Source organism: Myodes glareolus, chromosome 24 (genome assembly GCF_982192425.1).
Source record: "Myodes glareolus chromosome 24, mMyoGla1.1, whole genome shotgun sequence".
NCBI lineage: Eukaryota > Metazoa > Chordata > Mammalia > Rodentia > Cricetidae > Myodes > Myodes glareolus.
This window is the reverse complement of record NC_142049.1, coordinates 33,257,740-33,271,360: the sequence shown is the minus strand read 5'-3', so window position 1 is coordinate 33,271,360 and position 13,621 is coordinate 33,257,740. Positions and strand designations below refer to the sequence as shown.

General features: G+C 46.6%; 1 protein-coding gene across 1 annotated transcript in view; it reads left to right on the top strand.

Annotated features, from left to right (window-relative positions):
- Positions 1-2,010: 2,010 nt before the first annotated feature.
- Nipa1 (NIPA magnesium transporter 1) overlaps positions 2,011-13,621 on the top strand; it is a 34,853-nt gene continuing 23,242 nt past the window's right edge. The window contains exon 1 of the mRNA XM_048434743.3: positions 2,011-2,191. Within this exon, the coding sequence (XP_048290700.2) occupies positions 2,026-2,191 (166 nt within the window). The 5' untranslated portion in view covers positions 2,011-2,025. The remainder of the gene's footprint in view (positions 2,192-13,621) is intronic.

Below are 13,621 nucleotides of genomic sequence, written 5' to 3'. Positions count from 1 at the left end.
ATAAGGGACACTTCTTACATGATTCCATTTACACGGAATACCCAGAGTAGGCAAACTCGCAGACATTAATAGCTAATTAGAGGCGATCTTGGCTTGGACTGAGGCGGAAACGAGAGCCATGGATGTCCCGCGCTACCGTCTCGCCAGCAAGAACCATGTGGTACACATAGGATCCTTTTGTAGAAAAGCTTTATGTCTCTTGGGAGCTAGAGCATAAGCCATATGGCGGAGACCCCGAATGAGGGGAACCCAGCCCTTATAAAGGAAACAGTCCTCGCTTTTGACGTGTCACTTTTGGATTGGTCCACTGCCCATTATCCCAGATGATGCCTCGGGAGTAGGCAGGGACGCAGCGGTAGAGAGTTACCAAGCACGTGTGCTGGGATTAAAGGCGTGTGCTACATCACCTTGAACTCACAGAGATCTGCTTGTCTCTGCCTCCCAGGCATTGGGACCAAAGGCGTATACTATCACGCCTTGAGGTCATAGAGGTCAATCTGCCTCTGCCGCCCAGGCATCAGGACTAAAGGCGTGTACCGCCACACCTTGGGGTCATAGAGGTCAATCTCTACCTTTGTTTCTAGAAGCAATGGAGAATGTGGTCCGGCCCTCCACACATGGAAGTTTTCAAAGGGACTAGTGGTGATGGCAGCAGGCACTGTGAACGTAGCTAGTGCCACTGGATCGCACGTTTAAAAATGGTTAAAACTGTTTGGTCACAAAGCAGGTGGCAATGTGGGTAGTGCTGCTGACGAAGTCCTGCAATGGTAACTCCAACCAGGCCAGAGTCTTTCCTCTTTCCGAGCAACCAGAGGAATTGTTTTTGGGTAAACAGAAACCTCAACCCAGCCTTGCTGTTTAAGAGGATCAGTCAACTACCTCAGGGAAAGGCATCTTGTTTCAGATGCTTTGTTTCAATTTGCAACAGATCCAAATCCCTACACTAACACCTAGGCAGGCTGCAGCTACCTTCCCAATAAAACTGACAAGGCTTATTTCTCCGGCTGGTGTTCTCTAGTCTCAGAGTCAGTCTGGCAGTTTGTCTCCCAAACAACTTGTCTTTCTACCCAAGTTCAATGGTTTTATTGTGCCCTTGCTTACGAGAATAGCGACTTTTATGGGATAATCTCATTCAGTAGTTTTTGGGTTTTGTTCTTTCAAGACAGGGTTTCTCTGTGTAGCCCTAACTGTCCTGGAACTCACTCTGTAGACCAGATTAGCCTCGAACTCTGGGATAGACTGCCTCTGCTTCCCAAGTGCTGGGATTAAAGGCGTGGGCCCCCACAGCTCGACAAACAAAAGATTTTTTTAAAATTAAGTTTTCATTAGCAGCATGACTTAAAATAAGAAAAAATACAAAACAAAACTAGAAAACACTTGGAGCAACCTAAAACTCAACAGTTGGACATCACACAGTATTAAAACCATAATTGCGTGAGAACATGGAAACAGACTACTTTGTATCATTCAATAAACTAAAAAAAAAAATATGCATTGCCTTTGAAAACGTGGGTAAAGCCCACAATACTTAGGTGACAGTTGGCGGAGTGAGTCAAAATAACTTTCTCCAATAATAGTGACATACTTTATCAAGAATTAAACTGAAATAATACAGTATGATCACAAGGTCAATGATCCAGAGCAAAGGCAGCGGACCTCCCAGGAAGCCGAGCGACGTGAAGACTAGTAGCTAGGATGGGTGTTCCAAGGACCTGTGCAGGTTGGGGACAGTCGGGAGCATCTCCGGCAGAGGCCCTGGGCTCTCAATACTGCAGAGCTCTCTCTCTCTGCCCCAGACACTGCACCAGCGCGCTCCACCGAATTATCTCTCGGCTTCCACGCGGACCTCAGAAGTCCTTCCACCTTCGGTCCCCACAGCATGCCTCCCAGCCACCCCCAATCCCTCCCCACCCTGCCTGCCTTCGCCACCCGACCCGGGGCTCCTAATCCCGCCCCGCCCGCTCAGCTCCGCTCCCGGCCCGTGGGGCGCGGCGCGCACGCGCAGCGGAGGGCGGCGCGGGCGGCATGGGGACTGCGGCGGCGGCGGCGGCTGCGGCGGCCGGGGAGGGGGCGCGCGGCCCGAGCCCCGCCGCCGTGTCGCTCGGCCTGGGCGTGGCTGTGGTGTCGAGCCTGGTGAACGGGTCCACGTTCGTGTTGCAGAAGAAGGGCATTGTGCGCGCTAAAAGACGAGGTAGGGCGGGCCGAGGCCGGGCGGGGGTCCGTGCCACGCTGCTGCTGTTGCGGGAGCCGTTGAGCGGCGCATGGGCGAGCTCTCCCGGCTGCGCCGCAGGCATCATCGCTGCGTCCCGCGAGGTCCTTTTCCCCTTCTCAGAGGCCGGAAAGGCCTTCTTCACTCTTCAGGAGCCCTTCACAGGACTTCTTGGCCCATGCCTCGACCGGTCCGATCCAGTCCTCCACCCCCACCCCGCAACCGAGCATCGGGACAGGTGCTCGGCTTGCAGCTCTGCTGCCCAGAGGCTGGCAGTCAGGCACCTAGTGTCAGGCAGAGCTTCCTGTTCATATGATCCAGAGGTGGGTGGAGCCAGGCCTGCTTTGCTGGGGTCCGGGCCTGGGGTGCACTTGGGAGAGCGCTTGACGGTGTGAAGAAGTAAGGATGTGCGGTGGGCACGCAGGATGTGCAGGCAGGCGCCACTGAGGTGCCCACTCTCACCTTGAGTGCTAGGTCTGTTCTTCCCAGCGGCTGTTGCCCCCAGGGGTTCTTAATTGAGTTACCTCTGGTTGACATTTCAGCCAGCTGAAGCGGGAAGAAAAACGTTAACAGAAGTGCAAATAGGCCCGCTGAGCATGGCCTGGGTCGAAAGGCCACCAGATACCACTCCTTATTGATGTGGAAGTGGGATGAGGCACAGAGACCTTCTTTGTCCATGACTTGTCATTTGTGTTGAGAGGCCTGTGACAGGCACTGAAATGACAGAGGCAGAATACTTTGAAGGGGAAAGTAAACAAAGCTTTCCTGAGCCACAATCTCAAGATCTCTAGGAGTAAGGAGTCGCCAGCATGTGGGAAGCAAATACACTTAATAGTTACTGTTTCACTGCACATTTGAAACTTTGACTCACCTGGCTAGCGAGCCGAGGACCTTCAGAAAAGAGACGACGGACTGACAGCCTTGAGTGAGAATTCAAAACCAGCAATCATTGAAAGAAATTAACTTCGAAGTGAAAGCCTTGCAATCCTCATATAAAACCTAAATTAAGGCAAGTATGATTTCCCAAGCATGCAGATGTGTCTCTGATATATAGACATCTGATACACTTGGCACCTACACTTAGGGACTGTCTATCAGTTTGGACAGGCATCAGGATTGGGCGAAGGTGTTTGTTGTGACCAAAAAGTCAAAAACACATTTGTGCCTTTGATAGGATTGTGTGAGAATGGGCTCGTTACCCACGGGGTATTCTTTCAAATCCCACAACTCCAGGCAAACCCTGAGAGAAACATGACAAACCACACAAACATCAGCTGAGGAACATCGTGCAAAACACCTGACTGGTCCTCTAACCAACCCTGTGAAAGCTGAGGAGCTCTCCTAGCCAGAAGGAAAAATCTGGGTGCAGGCTTCAGTTAGGAAAAATACATTAATAAAAGAAATCAATCGGCTAGCAAGAATAAATGTGCTGTTTCAGCTCAGTTTCTGTGTTCCAGAGGACTGATGAATTAAACAAAACAAAACAACAACAACAACAAAAAACCTCAAATTGTTTTTGCAGTCCTGGGTCTAATCCTAAGCATCATATTTTTTAAAAACCAAAAACATGGATTTTTGATTTTAAAAACTATATATTTTATTGTTTGTATGTATGTACTTTAGAAAATAGTCTCTCCCTGTGTAGCCCAGGCTAATCTCAAACTCATGATCCTCCTGCCTCTACATTCTAAGTATCTGGGATTCCAGCTGTGTGCTGTCACACATGGGTTCATACTGTGCCTTTCATACTGTACATTTTCACAAAGTGGAAATATAATTAATAGTAACTGGTTTTGTATTTCCTCACCTTCCACCAGCCACTGTTGGTTGAGATTGCTTTACTTGTGGTGGTAGAAGGCCGACACTTAGTCTTGCTTTAGTAAATCTACTTTGCTTAACAGATCATTTTTGAAACTCTTATGCTATGGACTATTACAGATCCTGAAGCTACAACCATTTTAAGATCTATCCCAGCCTGTGACATAGTGAACCTCCAAGCCCCCATAAAAATAAAGTAAAACTAACTGTGCATGGTGTTTTACTGTGTCTACTTAATGACCCACAGAGCACCAGCCACCAAATAGCTGAAATGGAAAAGAAAAGAAAAACAGGTGATACATAAAGACCAAGTTCTTCAATTGCGGCAGACAAAGCCTTATGATTTCTTATAGTGTAAGAACTATGTTTCTTTAAAAGATTGTACCTTTATAATTGACAGGTGGTAGCATGTCTAGGAAGTACTAGTGTCTGGGAGGCTGAATCCTAATTGTAGTTCTTCCGGGGAGAGGGTTGGGGGCCTGCTGGCTTTGGCCTTCACCTGGTAGTTGAAGATGACCTTGAACTTCTGACCCTCCCGCCTCCATTTCCCAAATGCTAGGATTACAAGTGTGGATCTACTGTGCCCTGTTTATGATGTGTTTGGGGGGGGGGGAATCAAAGTCGAGATTTTCTGCATGTTAGGCAAGCTCTCTATCAGCTGAGCTATGTCCCTTGGCTGCCCCAAATGTCCGGAGCTGGAGCTCCATGGAAGACGGGTTGCCTGTGAAGGACTAGGTAACGTGTAGATAGGAAGGCAAGTGTGGTTTCAATCTTTGGCAGCCTTTTGGTGCTGTGGAAATAGCGGAGATAAACAACTTAAAAAGAGGCGAGGTTCATTGGAACTCGTAGCTGTAGAGGGCTCCATTTGTTGCTTTGGGCCCATGACAGCATAGAGTATTATGGGTGTTGGAATATACTGACTGAAGCCTGTACACCTCGGGGCAGCTGGGAAGCAGAGAGGAAGAAGAGTCCCACAGTCTCTCCGAAGTATGTGCCGGATAATCCAGCTTCCTTTCACTAAGCCCCCTTTTTCTAAAGCTTTTATTCTCTGCCACTTCTACCATGAGCTAGTACCCAAACTGTTAGCATATGGTCCTTCGGTGGACATTTAAGGTCCAAACCATAAGACTATGTAGTTAACAACCAGATATTCTCCAAAAATATTATTTCAAAATGTTAATGAGTGTTGTAACGGGACTAGGCATGCCACAGAAAACCCCGGGTATGTTCAAGGAGATTTGAGGCATGAAGGAGGGCCCTGGGGGTGGTAAGACAGAAAGGGAGAAATTTACACATAGTATAGGGTTCATTGGTCTTGGAAACATGGGCAGGTGTTGACGTCAGCACAATGGTAGAGGGACTGTGGCTGGCATCATTCTGTCTGGAGAAATCGTCTCTGAATTGAGGTGGTCTTGAATGTGGAAAATGGTCGTGCACACTTGTAATCCTATTAGTCAGGAGATTGAATCAGTGGGATTATTTGAAGCCAGCCTGGGCTACACAGCTCAAGGCTGGACTGAACTGTGTAGCAAGACCTGTCTCATAAAGCCAGATACGTCAGTGATTTGGAAAAGAAGAGAAGCCGTATTGCCCAAGTTTGTGAGGAGGAATCTCTAGTGGGACTCGAGAAAGTACTTACCTCAAGCCCGTGGGCATGAGCCAGCTCCAGTTCTGTTTGGGTCTGATAAGAACACATTCTTGGTATCCATAACTTTCATGGCGATAACCAGTTAGAGGAGGGGCAGAGGCTGGTTGTCACTGAGAGGCTGGGCAGGAAGAATGGTGATAAAGAGGGGCCGGGGCCGCCTGGAAACCAAGCTCAGAAAAGACAGCTACTGAGAACTGGCCAAGGGTGTTTCATAATTAGTTACTCACATCTGTGCAGGATGCTGGAGAGCAGCCACAACTGGTTGATCTTAAAATAAATAAATAAAATAAATAAATAAATACTTTTCTTTTTAGAAAATCAAGACCACCATACACTTCTACCTTCAACTCGCAAGAATAGCTGCCAATGGGGACATGTAAAACAAGTATTGGCCGGACGTTAGAGAATTTAAAACTCTTGTGTATTGCTAGTGGGGATGTAAAATGACGCAGCTGCTTAAATATAGAATTACAATTTGATCCAGCAGTTCTGCTTCTAGGATTATGCAAAAAAGACCTCAGGTATTCCGACCATACCTAAAGGAAGTGAAAGCAGGGATTCAAGAGATATTTTTTTTTTTGCACTTTTGTTCGTAAAAGCAATTATTCACGAAGCCAACAGATGGGAGTGACTTGGTCCTTTCATGGATGGTGGTGTGCTCGTGGGTTTTCTGGTACTGTAACAAGTATCTGTGGTGGTGTGATAAGAAAGTTCACTTTGACACATAATTTTGGAAATTTCGTTTTGCTTACCTCAAGCGGGAGCCTGGGAGAGAAAGATGGAAGAAGGTAGGACCCAGAGTTCCACAATCTCCTTCAGGTGCCCTGGGTGACTTAAGACCATCCTCTAACCTATCTGCATTTACAGGCTCTGCTGCCTTCCAGCCATGCGACAGCTGGGGACTGAGCCTTGGACACGTGACCCTTTGAAGGATATTCTAGATCCAAACTTGAGCAGATGGCAAAACGTGGCCTTTTTAAGACTGAGTATCATTCAGCCTTTGAGAAGAAGGAAAACTTGACACATTACAACATAGATGGATTTTGAGGACATTCTGTGTAGTGAAATAAACCTACCCTAAAAGGATACTACCATGTGATGTCCTCAGAGCCATCCAAATTTATGGACAGATGGAAAGTAATACTAATGGTTACCCCTAGAATGACGTTAGAGCTTTAATGGGGAAGAATGTTTTACAGGCCCATAGTGTACAAGGATTTTTCTATCCCGCCAGCCAGCTCCCAAATAGCCACCCAGAAACTTCTTATTAATTATGAAAGCTTGGCCAATAGCTTGGGCTTGTCTCTAACTAGTTCTGATCATTTAAATTAACCTGTATCTATTCGTTTATTTTCTGCCTTGTGACTTAGTTACCTTTACTCTGTCCAAGCTGCTTTCCTGGTTCCTTCTTGTCTGGCTGGTAACTCAGTGTTCTCCCCAGTGTTCTCTCTGCCCCCCCCTCCCAAATCCTGCATAGCTATTGGCCATTTAGCTTTTTATTAAACCAATATAATGATGTATCTTCACACAGTGTAAAGGAATATTTCACAACACTAGAGTCGAAGATTTCTAGGTCAGTAGCATTTTAGAGATGAGTTATTATCATTATTATTTTGGTTTGTTTTGAGACAGGGTTTTTCTGTGTAGCCCTGGAGGTCCTGGAACTTACACTGACCCTGAACTCAGAGATCCACCTGCCTCTGACTCCTGAGTGCTGGGATTAAAGGCGTGGGCCACCACTACCCAGGGAGATCTGTTATTATTGACCAGCTGTGCTATTGTTCCCAACACCACTGAACTGTACACAGGGAAACAGTGTATCTCTGTGTATCAGGTGTATCAGTTAGTTTTCTTGTTACTGTCAACATCAGCCTGGCAGGAAACATCAGGAGGGAGGATGGTTTCATTCCAGCTCACAGTTTAAGGAGATACAGTCTGTTGTCCCTGGGAGGGCACAGGCGGGTAGCGATTTAGCATTGGGAGTGTGTACTCGCTGTGTTATAGTTTGAGTGTGAACTGCCGCCCTGTAGCCACGTATGTTCACTCGGTCACCATGTGGTGGCACAGGGCGGGTTATGGACCCTTTCGAAGGTGGAGCCTGTCTGCAGGGAGTAAGCTACTGGAGGGTAAGCCTCGAGACTTTTCAGCACAGCCTGTTTCCTCTTCATTCTCTGCTTCATGACTTTGGAGGAGATGTAACCAGCTGGTCTCCTACTGTATCCGTTTAACTGGAACTGTAAGCCAAAATGATTGCTTCCATCCTGAAGTTGCTTCTTGCCTGGTGGCGGTCACAGTAAGGAGAGAAGAAACTCAGCTCCTGCTGCTGTCACTTCCCACTGTAATGAACTGTACCTGTACCCTCCCCCGAACTGGGAGGCAAAAGACACCCTTTCTTGTAGTTGCCTTGATCAGGTCGTTTTATCACGGTGATTACAAAAGGGACTGAGACAGAAGCTGCTTGCAATGTACAAAAATGCATCCTATAAAAAACTCCTGTAGTTCTTTTTTTTTAAAAAAAAATCTTTTGAGACTGTCAAGGTCTCACATATAGATCTTGGGTTTGCATTAAACTCAGTATGAAGTTAAGGGTGACTTTGAACTTCTGGTTCTCCGACTTCTACCTACCCAGTGCCTTCACACTGGGTTCACTCCACATCAACAGTCCTTTCACCATCTTCTGAAACTCAAGACAATTTCTAAAACTTTGAGCTTATATTTTTAAAAAGACATTCTAAATAGAAAAAAAATAAAGGAAATGAGCCCTTGAGTTTGAGCCCTGGAATCTGTGCCAAGATGGAAGAAGCAACCCAGTCCCACATAGTTGTACACTGACATCCGTGTGCATGTTTGTGGCACTTTCCCCACCTTCCCCATCACACGCACACAAATACACACATACGGTACAATAAAATAAAAGCCAAGGTACATACAATGCACAGTAACAGAATAAATAATTTGGACACAGGGCAAGATTCCAACCAGCTGGACCTCATGGTAGAATCACCTCGGCCCCAATGAGGTAGCAATACTGCCCCCTCCAGCTCTGCCCCCAGCAGCACAAGTGGCTTCTCTTCTTGTGCAGGGTCCCCTTGGTGCCTGCAGCTTGCTTTGGCAGGTAGTCCATGGTCTTGGCATGGCCAACATTCTGGGGTCTTCATCGTAACTTCCCAGCTTTCTACAGTAACCTCTCGGAGTTCTTGCAGGGGATCTGAGGAATTGAGAAAATATACCTCAGGCTTGTCCACAGACCAATCTGATGAGGCATTTTATTAATGGAGGCTCCCCCTTCCACAATTACTCTGGTTTGTGCTGAGTTGACATAAAACTAGCCAGCACAGTGACCCGTTGTTGACCTGGGTGCCCAGAACATGTCACTGTTAAACCATAACCTTTCCTTTCTTGTTCCCAAGATGTCGAATTAGTATCAGTATCCCACTATAAAGCATACTCCAAACTTTAAAATCTCCAGTTTTTAAAGTTCAACTTCTTTAAGGGCTGGAGAGATGGCTCAGTGGTTAAGAGCATTGCCTGCTCTTCCAAAGGTCCTGAGTTCAATTCCCAGCAACCACATGGTGGCTCACAACCATCTGTAATGAGGTCTGGTGCCCTCTTCTGGCCTGCAGGCATATACACAGACAGAAAGAATATTGTATACATAATAAATAAATAAATAAAAAAGTTCAACTTCTTTAAAAACATTCAGTCACCTTCAACATTCAAAACTACTCAAAATATCCATAGTTTTTCCAGAATATCCAAAGTCTCTCTAAAATTCCCAAGTCCCTTAACTGCAGCCTTGTAAAAACAGACAGACAGACAGAAAGACAGACAGATAAATGCCTAAGAGGGAATAACTAGGGCATAGTCACGATCAAACCAAGCAAAACTAAACAATAATTATACACACACATATATATTCATTATATATATAGTGTAAATAGTTGATTGTTCAATATCTGGGCTTCATTCAGGACCATTCATTCTGGACCCCTCCATTGGGCCACTTCCCCCTGTCCATTCTCTACAGCACAAGCAGTTTCTCTCCTGGGCTCAGGCGTGTTCCACTCATATCTATTGCTGTCCTTGATGGTCATGCAATGGTGCCGTCTCGTTTTTAAAGTTTATTTCTTAATGATTTGTTTGTGTACATTGGTGCTTTGCTTGCACGAATGCCTGTGTGAGGGTGTTCTATCCCCTGGAACTGGAGTTAGAGACAACTGTAAAGTGCCATGTGGGTACTGGAAATTGAACCCAGATGTCCTGGAAAAGCAACCAGTGCTCTTACCATTGAGCCATCTCTCCAGCCCCGGTACTGTCATGTTGGAAATGTTGCAGTCCCCTGCTGCAGCTGGGCTAAACTCACCAAGAGCTTCTCCTGGGCTCTCTTCAGGGACTCGGACCTTCCTACACGGTGCCAACCCTCATTTTCTCTCCATGACAACTTCAATCTGGACCTTCTATTGCAACTGAGTCTTCTCTTTTACCAGTGGCCTTTCCTAGTCTTTCCTGAGGCACTTCAGGCCTGGCACAGAGTGCCAAGCCTCAGCTGCTCTCCATGACCCTCCCATGCCTTCATAACCAGTACCACCTGGGTGACCCTTGCATGTTACCAAGATTGACTGTCAGTCTGAAATGCAGCCTTGGCTCTCTCTGGGCAGCTTCTGTCTGCTGGCCCTGAGGAAATACTCCCAGGCTTGAAGATCCTCATTGGGGAAGGAGTCTTCTTAGTCACCGCCAACCTCTCAGTTCCAGCTGAACAGCAGCATCAGTTGTTCAAATGCTGAACATCATTTGACTGAACATCAACTGAACATCATCAGTTGGCTTTGAAAAGCCAAAGTTTCACGTCAGTAGTTCTGGTCTTTTCCTAACCACAGCTGATTCTTCAGTTCACAAGGAATAGAACCAAAGGTTCTTAATTCGGAATATCACATGCAAGCCTTTGATGTCTTTGCTGCCTTCTGAAACTTCGAAAGCTAGGCTTCCCTCATGTACGTCGTTCGGCATCTCCATCTTACTCCCACATCAGACCATTAAGCTGTGAGCGCTCGATGTCTTTCCCAGCCCAATGTCCCAAACTCTAGCCACAGTCCTTCCCCAAACCAATGTGGTCCCAGGACTATCGCAGCAAAGAGTTGGAGACAGGAACTGAAGCAGACACCATCAGTGAATGCCGCTTACTGGTTTGCTCGGTTTGTTTTCTTACACAACCTAGGACCACCTGCACAAAGGTGGCGTCACCCCTAATGGACTGGGCCCTCCCATAGGTCTGGCCAATGCCTTCAAGGGCAAGTGTAATCATCTGTTCCTTTTGGTCTTCCTCTAGACCTTGACTGTTAAACATGAAGAGCAGCGTCCAACAGCTGAGCGTGAGGGCTGTGTGGTCGCATCTCCAGTACTGAGGCGTTCTTTAAAGTCTGGTGCTAGTGGCTAATAAAATGTTGACCCCCCCCTCAGAGCATCTACTGTGGAGAATGTAGGGTCCTTATTGGTGAATTCCTAAAAGTCTCAGCCTGTTAGGAAAAAGGGCAAGATTTTCTTCCTTTCTACAAGTATCTTCTCTGATGTCATCATAGTTATTTAATTTTTCCTTCCTGCAGCGTGGTTTTTCTGTCATCCACCTCTACCTGTGATTCCCTGATGAGAACTTAGAACCCCAGCTCATGGTTTCTGATCTTGGAGGTGGTCATTAGAACTTTACCAAACACATTGTTTGCGTGCCTTGTTAAAGTATCCTCGAGGAGTCTCTGTTTTCCTCCCGCGATTCAGCGAGTCAGCAGGCGTCAGTGGAAGTCTTTCCATGTAATTTTATAAGTTAAAGGTCCGGAAATAACTTGTAAACTCGGATGTTCCTCAGAAATGCTCCCCAATTTCTTGTGCTGGAGATTTGAGCTTGAAAAGGAACTCAAACTTTCCCCACTAGTCTAGGCACCTCACTGTGTATGGCTTGTAGGGCTTGTGCCCTTTTTGCTGGTAATTTGGAATAAATGGGAGACTATGGAGGTAGGGGTGGGCCTCAGTGGAATGGGGGAAGATATTTCACTGAATCCCATTGCCTATTGTTTATTTATTTTGAGACAGGGTCTCTATGAATCTTCTGGTGTTCTTTTTGAAAAACAAGGTTTGGATACAAACAGGGATCATCTTTTGCATTAAAGAAGCCCCCTTTCCTGGTAGTGAGCCTCGAGGGTCTGAACTACAACCCTTCAGACCCTTTCCCTAGATTCCCACAGAATAAGTTTGGCAGCAGAATGTTGTAGTCTAGACTTGTATCCTTTGGCTGGTTTTCCCATCACCAAGCTTGGTCTGAGGCCTGTTCCAGTAAAATATTAGCTTCTTTTCATGTATGTTCTCAGGATCAAACTTCCTTTGTTTATTGAAGATGTGTTGTAATGTCCCAGGGAAATGAGGCAGATTTCCCATAAAGATCCTGAGGCGGGAGAGACAAGTACCAGAGCTTCTAACATGGAAAGGCAATGTTCCCTTTGTTTACTCCAGTCCTCAAGGAGATCCCATGGGTCAGAGCGTTCTCTTTCCCGCACCTTGAACCCAGGCATCTCTGGGTGAGTGTGACCGTAGGTACTGTGCAGTTAGAAACACCAGGTTTAATCTCCAGTCCTTCTGGATTTACTGTTTGCCTTGGTTAAGCAGTTGCTTAAGTTACATCTCTCTCTTGGGATTAAGTCTTGAATGTCTCTGCACCGAGGTTCTTTCACCTGGGTGGAATGCTGACCCACTCGAGTTTGTAGCCGGCTAGGTGGAGAGAAGCCGCTTGCTTGCATGCACGACTAAAGCTTTTGCTTTTAGATGGCCATTTAATGCCAGTGAGCAGAAAGCTTTCCTTAGACATCACCCCTGCGGTGATGTCTTATTCCCTGGGAAATGACCTCCATACCCTAATGTGAATGGACAGGAGAATTTGATAAATGTACCCTAAGACAGAGCAGAAGGAAATCAAGCCGAGTGGTAGGAAAGTGGGGAGCAAGGTCTTTTAGGAATCACCAGGTAGTGTCAGCATGTGAAGGAGGCAGGTGCTGGGAACCTACAGACGCCAGGGTTGAGTTGCCCCTCCCCAGTGTGGGGTCAGGAGTAGGTCCTGGAGAATTACCTCCAGAGGAGGGTGCAGATGAGAATGGCTCGCCCTGAGTCCTGTATAAGTCTGATATTCCCTGTCATTCCAGTGGCCTCCAGGAAGCAGGAAAGAGGAAAGAGTGGGGGTGAACAGGTGAACACTAGTGGTGTAAGAGAAAGTTTGGGGCCGTGGCATTACTCAGAGGACCCTGTAGCATTGGGGGACCAGGAGTCACCATGTGTCCGCCGCTTATTAACACTGTACTCACGGAAGTGCTACCATCATGACTGGTCATGTGACCATCACCATCATCATCACCATATGACCAGCTAGATGCCTATGGGTGATCACTAGGTCCATGTATGCCTAAGTCCTTGGGAAGGTATCTTATAACTTCTATGAATTTACCAGTGTACTCTCCCACATACCCACTTACCAGTTCAATCTGAGAAAATGCTTCCATCAGATTGTCTTGTAAGTCAGTCTGTATAACATTTTCTTAACATTTCTACATGATTGATGTAGAATGGCCCAGCCTACTGTGGAGGGCCATCCCTGGGCAAGTGGTCCTTGGTTGTATAAGAAAGCAGGCTGAGTCAGCTATGAAGAGCAACTCGGTAGTCACTCTTCCTTCTTGGCGTCTACTTCAGTTTCTGCCTTCAGATTCCTGCTAGAGTTTCAGCTCTGACGTTTCTCCATGATGAGCTGTGAGTGGGAAATGTAAGCCAAATAAGCTTTCCTCTACACATTGGTTTTGGTGATGGTCTCTATCATAGCATTAGGAACCAAACCTGGGCACCGTGGAAGCAAAAGGTGAGAAAAGTCTGGGCTCCCCAGACTCTAATCAGGTGCTCTTTGGTACTTTTTTTGTCAT